Source organism: Falco biarmicus, chromosome 5 (assembly GCF_023638135.1).
Source record: "Falco biarmicus isolate bFalBia1 chromosome 5, bFalBia1.pri, whole genome shotgun sequence".
NCBI lineage: Eukaryota > Metazoa > Chordata > Aves > Falconiformes > Falconidae > Falco > Falco biarmicus.
In genome coordinates, this window is record NC_079292.1 from 64,671,422 (window position 1) to 64,685,448 (window position 14,027).

General features: G+C 41.0%; 1 protein-coding gene across 2 annotated transcripts in view; it reads left to right on the forward strand.

Moving 5' to 3' along the window:
* Positions 1-13,362, forward strand: part of AGK (acylglycerol kinase) — a 37,694-nt gene extending 24,332 nt beyond the window's left edge. The window contains exons 10-15 of one of the 2 annotated variants that reach the window (XR_008821940.1): positions 647-704; positions 3,073-3,220; positions 4,317-4,414; positions 6,645-6,719; positions 11,122-11,203; positions 12,888-12,905. Coding sequence is in view for 1 of the 2 variants with exons in the window: in XM_056339228.1 (XP_056195203.1) it covers positions 647-704; positions 3,073-3,220; positions 4,317-4,414; positions 6,645-6,715; positions 11,119-11,203; positions 12,888-13,025 (598 nt within the window). In the remaining variant the exon portion in view is untranslated. Of the gene's footprint in view, positions 1-646; positions 705-3,072; positions 3,221-4,316; positions 4,415-6,644; positions 6,720-11,118; positions 11,204-12,887 lie in introns of both variants that reach the window. The other variant, XM_056339228.1, reaches the window with a different exon arrangement.
* The last annotated feature ends 665 nt before the right edge of the window (positions 13,363-14,027 follow it).

The following is a 14,027-nucleotide window of genomic DNA, read 5'->3' on the forward strand; positions in this document are numbered from 1 at the left end:
GTGGTGTGACAGTTGCATGCCTTAGTAGTTAATGATATACTTAGATCTGCAGTACTTTTGAGCTGGTGGTGGTTAGTATGCTTTGTTGACCACCTTTGGTGGAAGTGATAAAAATGTGTGCCAAGCCTGCCTAAATATAGTCACATCTTTAGATTCTATACAGTGCTGTATGGCTGGCAGGATTTTTATTTTGTAAAACATTGATTTTGATCTGAGAATCCTTTGGGGCAAATGAATGTTTGCTGGCTCTGTTCTTTTGTCATTGAAGCTGTTGGTTTTTGTTTGTTTCCTCCAACCTCATCCTTTATTGCATATTGTGGAGATGCATCCTACCAACTGTTAGGCCACAGACTTTTAAATCATTCCCAGTTGTGTCACATAACTAGGTAAATTTCTGCTACTGAGATGTCACGCTGCCTGTAGTGAAGATTATATACTGCATTTTGGTGTTCTGTAACTCAGGAAAGGGATGTCACTGCTAAGCTGCTGGTGATGTGTAGAAATGATCTTGCAGTATCACAGAGCTAAAGGTTGTAGGGGAGCACTAACTTCAGTGGCAAACAAGTCTGAATTCATACAAGATTTCTCCCTTTCCCAGTATCAAGCCCAAGATATCTAAGAAGTTCTGTTTGTGTTCTTTTTTCAGGTACTGGTACCTTGGGCCTCTGAAGACCAAAGCAGCTCACTTCTTCAGTACATTTAAGGTAAAGGGTAATTGTGAGCAAAGTGGGTTTGTAGTTGGGAAATGAAAAGGCTGACTATGCTTTGTATAATTTATCTGCAAGTTTTTGTGAAGGATTCTGGTAAAAATAAAAAATTGGAGTGAAGGTCGACTTGTTAATAAACCTACCAGTTGATAGACTTACCTTCCGAAGAGATGAAGGGAGGAGGAATACTTTAAAAAAATAATTTTTTAGCGAGGATCTGTTGCTGCAAGATCACCAGGGGGAGCCAGTAACCACCTTTGAAAGGAGAGCAGTAGTGATGATGAAGGTAAACACCGAAGTGCTCTGTCACCTTTTCTCAACAGTTTTTCTAATATAACATTTCATTCTGATTTACTCATCTGACGGAATTGTCTATAATTAGACTGCTCATGCACGTTGATAATCAGCCTTCCGTGTGTAGTAAATTGCACATGAAGATTAATAGCTTATATCTCACCTTAAATTTCTCTGTTGCTTAAAATTGATCCTGGAAAGATTAAAATTTGACCTGCATGAAAGGTGAGGTATTTTCATTCACATGCTTTTCTAGTTCTCTGAATGCATAAGTAGCCTCATGAAAGGCTGTGGAAATATCCAGGAGCTGGTACGGTGGGTCAGATAGTGCAGTCCAGCCATGCCATCTGTGATAGTGCCAAAGCTTCCTTTATAGGAAGCTCCTGTAAAAGGGAGTTAAATTGTAATGTGTCTGTGAAAGATTTTATTTTATTTTATTTTGGTTCACCCCACCCCACGCCACCCACCCCCATCCCCAGGATTATTATTCTGTATGCTGGCATTCTAGGTAGAAACCTGTTCTTCACTTCTCTCCAGCCCCTTTAGCCCCTTTCTCACTTTTATTGAGTCCTTAGCATCAATTAGTGGCAGTGATGGTGGATTTCACTGGTGAGCTATTCATTGTACATTTAAAAGATCTGTTTAACCTGCTGAAAGTTAAAGAGAAGTGCCCACTTTTTCTGCTATTAAGATAGTGAAGTTTCTGCCTCATCTCCCCTAATTGTGGCATTTGTTGCTTTATGTGCCTCTTATGTTACCATTTTGTTAATTTCTATAAGAAATGGCTCCAGCATTTTGAGCTTAATCTTTTCCTGGCTTGTCTTTGCTACTGTGCACTTAATCTTTTCCGGTTTTGCTGTAGTTGTCCTTTGAAGCAGGATGACCTGTAGCTGTAAACAGTGTAAGGGGGAAGAGCTCACCTCTGATATTAGCAGGGGCATTGTCATGAGTGTTATCATCTCTTCTAAAATAGACAGGCTTAAATAATCACAGCATTACTGCTTTTCCTTTTAATCATTAATACTTATTTTTTGTATTGCCCTTACTGATACAACCTCTGTTTTTCCTGTTTATTATGTAAGTATGATAACGGAGTCTTTCCTTGCTCACAGAGGTGTGAGGTGCATTAGCTTAACCACCTGTGCTATATGACCTAAAACTACTTCTAAAGTTTTGTGCATAGAAAAATAATTGCATTTAGTACATGTGGCCTCTTGGCTGGATTGTTTTAGTATATACATTTAAAAAATAATCATATAGGACTTATGAAGGGAATAATATTTTGAGCATTTCAAAACTTACTTTTAAAACAAAATGAAAGGAAATAAACTTTGTCAGCTTCTGAAAGTATTTCAGGAGCTAAGGTTCTTCTGTAGCCCATCAGTTTCTGGCACTGAAATCTGAAATATCATTGAGAATAATGTGTTACTTTTTTTTTTTCTTTTTTTCCCCTCAGATGCTTAATAAAGCTCACCTGACTTGCCTTAAGACCTGTTGTATTGCTGTCTATAAGCAGCTGACTATAAGGTCAGATCTTGATTGTTTGAGTTGTTGGAGAACAAAGGCCTGCTGGGTTTTAGTGCCCCTTGGCTGCACGCAGCACTGTAGTCTTTGTTTGCACTAGACCCTGCTGTGCAGTTGCTCTTTGAGGTTGTCTTTGTGCCATGCAGAAACCAATTATGCTTTCAAACATTAATGTTGACCTTGCTGGTTTTGGTTGTTCCCTCCAGCCAGAAGCAGCTGTATCACCCTGCCACACAGCAACAGCAAAGAAAACATCCCCCTCTATAAGCAGAGGGGGAAATACCTCACTCCTGTAGGGGGAAGGAGTAGGTTAATAGACTTGGGAACCGTGGGTAATCTTTTTCAAGCTGCAAAAGCGTTCGCTCTCATACGAATCTGGAGGCTGGAGAATCATGAAATAGGCCGAGCTGATGGTGGGATCTGGGTAGCTCTGCAGGAGTACTTGGGAGCACAGAATAAATAGGCTAAAGAGCTAAACAGAATAAACAGGTAGGTGCTAAACGAAAGGCCCTTTATCTTCTGTCTTTCCTTTCCATGTAAATCCAAGGAATGGCCTCAGAAGCATCAGGCTGCTCTCATGTATCTGGGTCCAACCGAGAGACCTCCAGAAGAGCCAGAGGAGAAACCTTCCAGACCTCCTTTGTATGTGAGGCTTTACAGACGACTTCGGTTATACTGGTCATCTCCTCCAAAAGGTGTGTGTGTTTTGGCATAAACTCACAGGCAGGCTTTACTCCTCTAATAGGTCAGAGGGGAGTGTTTTTCTGCTTTACTTCTCTGCTCTCTCATTTTTATGTTATTACTTACCTATTAAAACTGTGACTTTGTCAAGATAGTTACCGTGGTATTGGCCAGAAGAGGAGCAGTGTAGTCCTGCCAGTGTTTGTGGTCTTATAAACAAAAGTGCATTTGTAAAGAATCCAGGGCATTCCCTGGGGTCACAGTTGCTTGCCATTGCTATGGAAGCCTCCGCAGGTGATACTTGGCACTTACCGGTGAGCTTCTTGAAATCTTCCTCCTGCAGAATGGCTTCTTAGTGAGCTGGGGAGAGAGGAGCAGCCCTTGTTTTGCAGGATGCGGGGAGCTGCTGACACAGAGCAACAAATGTTACTTAAAATAGAACGATAAAACTTGGGCCATGCAGAAGCCTTAGGTTTCTCTTAGTACATTAAATTTCTTTGTGTCCCATAAATTTTCTTCACTGTACTCTGTGAGCCTCTCTTAGGTTGGCTTGTTAGCTCGGCAGTGCATGTGGCAGACTCCAGAAGGAAGGGGAGCGTGTATTTTGCACAGTCTGGTGTTATGCAAAGCACTTCTCATTCCTTCTTGGCTAGCAGAGGTGATTTAGACAGAAACACGAACTATATGAGAACTGGACTGTGGAGTTTCCTCCTATAGAAAATACGTGTTCCCACAGCATCCTGAAGATTAGATTCCTGTTTTTTTGGTAGCAGTGCTTCGTATGTTTTCTGAATGTTCCTGTAATACATCAATCAAGGAGATCTGTTAGTCCTTGGCCGTGAGGACTCACAGGGCTGCCATGTAATGTACTTGATAGTCTTTCCTGCTACTGTGTGAGTGCTGGTGGTATTTTTTTTTCTTCCCTTCAGTACTGCCAAACTCTCTTTTCCTTTCTTAAGATTTTGATCTTTGAAGGAAACAAAGCTAGTGATCACAATGGGTCAGAGTGATATTTGTGGCTGGCATTGACGTTTTGTGCTTCATAGTAGTGCAAAGATGATCTGTGTAATTAAATTCCACTTAATGGTATGTTCTCTTCTTGATTTGCAGAAATCCCTGAGGAGGTAACCCCAAAAGACTGGGAAGAATTGATGCTATCCACCATTGAGCTTTCCATTGCAACTCGCAACAGGCAGCTTGATCTGACAGTAAGACTGTAGTATAACTGGATTCCAAATGCTGCCTGCCCACACAGTTTTCCTTTCTTGCTAAACTCCCTTGCGTCTATATAAATAAAACTTACTACTACATGGGCAAGGAGGGGCCCATGACTGAATCCAGAAATGGGCAAATTTCAGAGACAGTGCAAAAGCACTGAAGACCCACGTAAAACTGGGATGCAGTGGGATTTTATGCAGTGAGAAGGTTTCACTAGCCAAACAGAAGTTTTAGGATTGCCCAGGAGAAAACAAAGCATCAAAACAGGTGCCCCTTTCCTTCTTGACCTGTGGGATTCTGAGTGATTCTGTTTTATCAGCTGGTGCTGGAAGGAAGCTGAGCCTGAATGTCTGGAATTGTGGCTTTTTCTCTTTCTTTCAGCTTGCAGAGCAGAGAGCTAAAAAGAACTGGGACTAGAGAAAGAACGGGGGCTACAGTGAGTTGAAGGACAGGAAATGCAGGTGGTTGTGGAAAAGTAGAACCAAGAGAGCAAGGGAACTGTTCCTGTCATAACCTTCTTGGCATGCTCATGCTGTTCATTTGCTGGTTCAAAACCTGTCTTTAGCTTATGTCTGTGTTTTGGTGCAATTTTATTGCTGTGAAAGCTATTTGGATAGATGCCAGTCTTTAATTTTACTGGAAAATGCTAACAGTGGTCCTGTACCGGTGAGCACTCTTAATGTCTTCCTCAAGCCTGCAGGACACCACTGCCACTACACCCAGATTAACAGGAGGTATTGAATTTACTGCAACATGTTTCGTGTTAAGAATTCGGGGTCTTTAAGAACCTGAAAATTTGTGTTATATTGATACGTTGTCTTTGTAGGATCAGACAAAGAAAAAAATTCAGGCAAATCTAGTCTTAAAATTTACACCTGTTTTCTCCTTAGTATGTGCCACATAAATCTTAATTTCTTCTTCATCATTGGCTTATGATTTGGACCATTAGTGTCCTAGTAATGGTAGAAGCTAGATGAAGGCTAGTATTTGGGGTTTTAGTAGTTTCTAGATGGCATCGAACAGAACAGTTTTGGTCACTGATCTGGATTGGAGTCAGTGATGTAAAGTAAAAACAGACCTACCAAGAACTGAAAAAGTATCTCATTGCCACAGACCATGTCTTTGTGGTTTTTCTTCTCCTTTATGCCTTCAAGGTGCGCTTTAATACTGGTATTGAACAAAGAAGTGATGTAGGGTTCTCAGGTTGTCTTGCATAGCCTAGAGAAATGGACAAGTTTATGTTAGGGCAGTTGTGCTTTTGCTTCTAGATCTGGAGGTATCTTGATACTGCATCTTTTTTTCTACAAATACGGACCCCTTATAACTGCTTTTAACTCCCACTGTTGAAGCCATTGTCCTTGTAGCTATCAAAACTGAACAACAGCTCTCTTGAATCGATACCAGGGCATATCTGCTTAGTGCTGTCAGCCACTCCTGTCTTTCTGTCTCACCTCAGATTCATGCTTAGGCTGCTCTATGGAAGAGAAGCCAATAAAGCCATACAGGAGCAGCTCAGACAGTGCCAAGCCTAACTCTGCAGATACAGCAAAGAAATAAAACAAGTTATACTAATAGATGCATTCATTTTTACTTTTGTCATTTTGATTGCATCTGCACTAGGACTTTTGCCAGGACAGAAATGTTTAAAAAAAAAAAAAAGAAAAGAAAGGAATTGCATCTTAATCAAAGTTGCTTTCCCAGCAAAAGCTTTGCTGTATGCTTGGTTTAAGGGCAGGCTGTAAATAGAGAAAAAGCCAAGTAAGGAGTTTAAAGGAATGATATCAAGAACACTTTGACTTTCGCTTTATATTGTTTAAGATTATTTTACTGTGTATTTGGTGGCCAAATGTTGCATCATTGTACTCTCGTTTAAATTCATGAAAGACCCATTGATCAGAAATCTTTGTGTGCAGCAGTAAACCCAAGTGATCTGCTATTACTGTCTTTAATAAGTGTGTGAAATGTAACAAGAAGCCAAATGTGTGAGTTGTTATTTCACTTCTCGTGGTGTTTATTGTTGAACGGTCATCAATGAGAAATTACTATCTATAATTTATAATTCGAATCTCGAGAGTGGAAAAAAGCATGAAATGCAGAAATGCATCTTCTGCCTCATTTTGTTGGACAAAGAGCTGGGCATTGTGTGAACATATTGCATTATCGTGGGTGTGGCATTTTGAAATGTTAACTGCTTGATTTCTGAATCTGTTTTTTGCATAGCGCACTGAAGACTTCATGGATATTTGCATTGAAGCAGATACTGTCAGCAAAGGACAGTTTATAAGCAGAGGGTGAGTATTGGAGGGCTGCGAAAAGATGACAGAATCTCTGTATGAGTTGGAACGCTGGGAAAGATGCTGCTTTTTTTATGTTCTTGTGCTGCAAAATTTAGAAGCAGAGACTGAAAGGACACCAGGCAGTAATACTTCATTGTTTTTAATTTATTTTTTATTAATTATATATATTAATAATGTATAAATTATTAATAATATATATTAAAAAATCAGGGAATTACTGATTTTGTTCTTTAAAATTCTTACTAATTTTCTCATTCTGGAAACTAGGCAGAGCTGTCTAGTTGGAGTTCTTCCTAGATTTTGAGTTTGCTTTACCTTCTGTCTTCTCCCCCATTGCTATTGATCAATGCTACTTGGATGATACTGTCATAACCGAGTTACAGACAGCTGTACAGACTTTTCCCCAGAATCTTTCCGCCCTTGCTGCTCAGTGGATTGAGAGGCAGGTCACAGAGCTGATATGTCTGTACTAGTGGTACCTGGAGTTTTTGAACTGATTAGGCAGGCCCTGCTTCTAAGTGAAGAGTGCTTGGCTCAGTAACTGTTGTGAGTAATTAGATCTGAGCTGGAAGAACTTCTGGAAGATGTGAATTTAAACGGGGACTTTAAGCAAATGTATTGGTGCAGCTTGTACACGGAGCAAGAAAGCTGCAGGTATGAAGCAGCAGCATGTAGAGAAGAAGTGAACATGTGCTTCCTTTGCGCTTGGAATGTTGTCTTGTAGTGCACTTGTTCCTCCTGCTCTCACCAGACACAAATCTGAGCTGCTTCTTCGAGCTTCTCTGTGCAGTCCAACTACCAAATACATTGCAGCACCAGATTTTCCTACTAAATCCAAGAGTGCTCTTGTGCATGGGACGTTTTTATTTGCTAATACTATTTTCTAGTCTTAGGGCTCCCTCTAGTGAAATCAATGGAAAGATTTCAACGCAGTTCTACCTGCTTGTCATCACCCTAGTAATTCCTGCATGTATGTCTTGTTTATGATCTAACAGCAGCAGCGAGCCCCTTATTTGGGCAGTCTACGAGTCTCAGTAGGTATAGGATCTTCTGACCTATGCATACACGGGTAGGTCAGGTTACCACTTGCAACTACTTTTAAATTACATGAGCCATGTGGACCATAGATTGCTTGGGACTGAAATCTTTGCTTTGAAGGCCACAGAAGGAGAGGAGGAGGAGATTTTCCCATTAGCAGCAAGAGGAATCTAACCTCTTAAAGGAGGGAGACAAAGGAGATGCTGTACTGGGTTCTTGGACACTTTGCTAGCAGAAAAATTGTAGATGAATTTGTGTGATTTAAGGGAGGGGTATTTGATTGTACACCCACTGTAAAGGATGTCTCCCATGAGGACTGGACATGTTTCACACAGTAGTATGTCACATTTTCTGTCTGCAATTACATTGTCATGCAGAAAAAGCCTCTGATGAGAGTTAACGTGCCCTGCTGGCTAGAGCTAATTAGAGGCAGTACTGAAAGCTTTGAGCTGCTGTTCAAGCAAAATTCAAAGAAACAAGCTCTTTTGATTAAATAGTGCCCAAAAGTCTGTAAGTAACAAAGAAAGAGGGCTGCATGGGGTGGAGGAACAGTGGGAGGGACTGGTTAGTCCTACAGAGAGGAATCAGAACAGAAAAAAATGTACCCTGTTTTTGCAAGGCAAAACTCAGGGTGTTCAGAGGAGGTCTTCACTGCACAATGCCCTTTGCCAGCTAGGTTTGAATTCAGCCCATTATCAGAGGCTTCCCAGTGCTTAGCACCAGCAGGGTTTGTCTTTGGAAATGCGTAAAGAAGCTCTTTCTTTTTTCTTCTTTTTTAATGCATGGTTCTAAACTGCACCAGAATTTGGGGGGTTGAAAAGTTTTTTTAGGGAAAATACCTTACCAGTGCAGATACCAAGGGTTTTTTACATTGAAGAGGGCACTGACACAAGCTGATCAGAACTGATGGATCACGCAGACACACAGAGGAAACCACATATCCAGCGGGAAATGACCATGCAGGCTCGGGGGGGGGGAGGGAGCTGTCAGAGAGTGCATCAGTGCTGTAGGGCAGCTGTAGTTGGATTTCAAAGAAAGGGGTAGGTCCTCTCAGGCGTATAAAAGTGCCCTCTGGCTGTGGATCAGATTTGTGTGAACAAGAGCATCTGCAGCAGGGGTAGAGCTGATGTTTAAGATAGGATGGGGGAAGAGCGGGTGGCTGCACTGCAGTGCTTACTAAGAAGTGCTGGAGGGAGGGAGAATGAGGATGGGGAGTGGAGCACCGGTAATGCACATCCTGGTAGCCAGCTTAGATTCTGTGTATGAAAGTATGGAGAGCTGTCACTCCAGGGCATGAATACAGTTACCAGCTACAGTGCAGAAGACTGGGGTGGGGGTGGGGGGGTTGGTTAGAAAGTCTTACCCTGAATCATTTAACATCGGCCACTTTTGAAAAAAAAAAAACTAGATTAAATTTATGTCTTATCTACAGTAGGTGCTGTGGTTCTCTCTCTGCCTGTGTTTTTGTGGTTCAGCATATGGAGTGGGATAAAACAATTTAAACTGTTGGTGTTTGGCTTTGGTCCTCCTCCTGTTTCACTTTCCAGTATTGGTTTGAGTAAGAAGCAGAATGAAGTGGAAATGATTTCTGATCCTTTTATATTGGGTCACTAGAGAAGCAATCAACTGCAAGTGGAGATGTGTGTGTTTGCTTCTACCAGCATTCTCCTTTGACTGATCTTTAGTTCCATGTCTTGTCTCTTTTGAGCTTACCTCGACCCCATAATTGCACCTATATAGAGATTCATTCACCTCTGTGTATCAAAAAAATCTTGCTCACCAGAGTGCAATATCTAGGACTTTGTATGTTAAACTTTGAGCAGATTAAACTGGGGAATTAAAGTGGGGAATCTTGATGCTTGTTTGTACAACTGTATAAACTGACAGTATTGCATGCCATCAATGATTTATAACATATATTGCCAGGAGGATGTTTTAATTCCCTCACATTCACTCATTAATCTTTTAGTATATACATATTTGATTAAAACCAAACTTTCCACAGTTAGTATTGCTTCTGTCCTTCCTGCCCTTTCCTTTTGGTATCTTAGCTTTTCTTCCTTTGTCTTTGATTATCATGTTTCAACCCTCTCTTCTCATGTTCTTTCTCAAACATTTTCTGTGATTTTAAGAGTTGCTTGCATTCCTCAGGGCATAGAAGTATGGGCTTGGTGTATGGGGAGCTTTTGACATGTTTTTGTGATTTCTTTTCCTGGGCAATATTTAAATACACTCTTCTTTCATATCAATCTACAGAACAGACAGAAAGGGTGAGGACAGCTGGCATTGACTGTCAGAGCAATATCTGTGATAATTCTGCCATGCTTAAGAGCTGTGATATACTAACGCTGTAACTCTCTGCTGCCCCTTTTGCTATTTGTGTGTTGCTGTCTGTCTGGAGAGAGGCCCAAACTGAGGGGTTACTGCTTGGGGTGTGGTGTACCCTTTGTCAAAGGTCAGCCAAAAGGTTGTGTGTGTTTCCAGTCAGGAGGCCAGAGGTAGGTCACTGTACCCAAGACCTCATGCTTACTCTGAACATGTTGGGAAAAGGAATTGCAATGTGTTATTCTTTAACAGTTGATCCAGTGACAGGACAGAAATGTAAGTCTTGAAAAAGACCACGTGGCACTTGTACCACCAGCTTTCTAGGACAGACAGCTGCCTTCTGTGTGCTCTCATTTGACAATCCACAGAAGTAGGAAAGTGGCACTGCTCTAAGTGCAGTATGTAAGAATCAATCTCACAGGCACCAGAAGGGGGGGGGGGGGGGTAATTGATAAAAAAGGATATATTATTTGGAGTGGGTAAAACTATGATGTTCTGGGAGTTTCTTCACAAGCGTGGTATAAAAGCAGCTGGTAAACATCGTGCTGACTGGTGTTGATGTAAGAAGAGGGGGGATTTGTTTGTTTGTTAATGGTAATTCAGTGGTTCAATGTAATTCTGTCAGCTTTTTTGGCTTAGGGCTGTTTAAATTGCTGGTAAATTATGATGGTGCATGGGATATGAGGAGGTGGTGGTCACTGCAGGAATTGTGCTGTTCAGCATGTAAGTGAGAAGTGGAAAACTGTGCTGTATGTTCAAATATACAAAACTGTATGTTCAAATATGTTCAGTGCGCCTCAGAGCAGAAGCTGGTTGGAGGCTGTCAGTGCATACTCGTATGTATTGACTGCAGCAGAAGAGGAAATGTCTTTTACTTTCTCACACTTAAACCTACAAATATTTGTATATATACATAACCTCTAAGTTTACTGAATGCAAAGTGATTTACCAACCCACAATGACATGTCATCCCTAAAGACAGCTGTTTCAGAGAGAAACATCTTCTTATCTTACCTCTTTTTTGATTTGAACAGAAGTCAAAAAATGCGTGATCCACATACGTGCCCTGAAGGGAGTCAGTGCATCCAAGCCAGCAGATGCATCTTGCAACTTCCAGAGGTGAGAAGCTGAGGGAGCTTGAAAACTATTACTTTATTTCCTCGTACCAGTTGATGCTGCATATTAAGAAATCCCTGCTCCAAATCTGGGAGGTTGATTACACTGCCAGGGAGACACTCAGTTGCTCCGTGCAGCACTAAGCCCCTGGCCAGGAGATGCATACTGGAATTTCCCAAGTGGTCTGTAAACAAGAGAGGGAGCTTCATCCTGCCAGTAAATAGTGGCAGACCTCTTATGTACACAGTGGTGGTGGGTGTAAAGGGTCTCTTACTTAGGTGTATTGCATGTACACACCTTCTCCTTAGTATTGAAGATGTGTACATTTTACTCTAGAAGGGATTATTCTATACAGAAGAAGATAAATATTAGAAGCTTTATGGTGACCAAGGAGGGTGAGACAAGGCAGTGGGGCTTAGATCACTACAGGAAAGTATCTCAAAACTTTGAGTAGATGAGGCTGAAAAAGAAGCCAAAATCTGTGTGTCTGCCTATGTAATTTAGATTAGTCTTTTGTTGCCTGTTAGAAAGAGGAGGCTGTTATTGCGGCCTTGAGGAGGATTATTTGTTTTTACAAAGATATGATCTATCATTCAGCAAAATAATTCTGTATTAAGGGAGAACAGAATGTGCCAAGAAGTGAAAAAATCTGTTGTTACCAAGTAAAAATCATGAATTACGATGTCGTGATTAGCCAGCATTCTAATACTTGCATCAAACTCGTATCGTGGCAATTTCTTGATTCCAGAAGCCCAGCACTCCAGAGTATTCTATGTACAGCTGAGCCATAAGTAAGGATTGTGGTATAAAATGAGCTGTTCATACTGCAGCTGCTGCTGAGATCTTCAGAGTTACGTGTGCATGGCACAAAGCAGTGCTGTTTCACTCCATGACATAGCTCTGATGAATGCAGCTCAGATGAGTCTCACCAGCTTTGAGAGAAGCGGGGCATGTTGATCCAGGTGGACTGCTGTACCTCTTAACTTCCAGAACCTATACTATTTTCTCTAATCTGTGCTGTTCTGGTATACAGGTTCACTTGCAGCATCTATGTAACATAGCCCTACCCTGAGTCAAGTGCATGCAAAGCAGTCAACAGATTTCTTTAGGTAAAGTCAACCTGCCATTTTGATGAATGTTTTTAATCATTGGTGACTTTATCAGCTAAAGAAAATGCTTAAGAACATTCTACTGCTGAGTAATTCCTGAACCATGAATTACTTTGCATCTCACGTTTCAGATCAATATAGTAAAACAATACCAAAAGGTGTCTGTAGCACGGATTTACTAGGACTTATTTAACAGGCACTCCTGCAGATTAGCTTGTGTCACCACTGGCAGACCAAGATCTAGGCGCATGGAATTGTAGTTCCAATAGCAAGGAATCCTTCAGTATAAACAATGTGGGCCATTAAAGCTCCCTGGCATTTGATTATCATCAATTAGCAACTAAGTGAGGTAACATCTTATGCAGCAGACTCTTGGTATATTACACGCAGTGAAGGATAGCTCTCACTGTGGTGTTGAGACCACATGGGCTGGAAGGCACAGAGAGGAGGTCATCTTGGTTCAGACTCAGCTAAGTATTCAACTGTAGTCTACTGTAAAATCAGGTATCATTATTACAGCATTGCTGAAATAGTATGTTTGATGTTTAGCCCTGATCAGCACTGTTATCTGTACACAGGGCACCGAGGGATCCTTCGGCATTGATAATGAGGAGTATGAAGCTATGCCTGTGGAGGTGAAGCTATTACCCCGGAAACTCCGGTTCTTCTGTGATCCCACAATGAGAGAGCAGATGCTTCACGCAGCAGTACAATGAGAATTCATGTCAAAGGGGCCGGTGTTTGCCAGTCTTATCAGGGTCTCTTCCAGGCACACGAGACCTCACTAACTTGATTAACCCTGCCAGACTAATAAGCCATTTGGGTATTTTTATGCACAAGGTACTTCTATTGGAAGTGGCTGATTTGGTTAGTCTCTAAGGGGTTAAAAATGCAAATGAAAATTCTGAGAAATGCATGTTAACTTGATGGCGTCTTTTTTTTTTTCCCCCAAAGAAGTCATCAGTGTTCCATTTACAGCACTGCAGGCTGAGTGCTGTATGCCAGATGCTACTGCTTTAATGCAATTGTATATTAAAGTGAAATGAAAGCACACTTGTCCTTGCGTTTTAACAGTTTAGATCTACTCTACCTATGTATAAATCTCACAAAACCTGGGATCTTGGGAAAAAAATATTTTGGGGGACTAATGCTAAGGAAGTCTATGAAATGTTGGAATTGCCACATAAAAACAGGTGGTTGGTTGCCTACAAATAAACAAGTTCAGTGATGCAAAGCTTCAGAGGAAGTCTAAAAATTCCCCATATATATATATATATGGATATTTATGGGTTTTTTTTAATCTTGCCAGATACAACAGCACAGTTCCAGTTAATAGTAGAAATATATTCCTTTGATGAAGTTTAGGTATACTACACAGACGCAAATTGGAAAATGGCATCACTGACCCAAAGCTGTATGAAGTACATGTGGAAAGACTCTTTAACAAGCCAAGTAAGTATTTTTCTGTAAGTATTCCTTTTATTCCTGTAGTAGTGTAACACAAATAAGAGCATCCAAATAACTTGTATTATTCATTGTGTCTGGTTGCTCCTCTTTAATGTAAACAACGCTCACCACTGCTTATGCAACCTACATCCCCTTGAGCCTCAGTACTGTAATTAGTTTTGTTGCTTTTCTGAACTTTTGTTTATAGTTTCGCTTTAATTGCTGGATGGAAATATTACTGACTTAGAAGGGCAACAGATAACCTTGCCTTA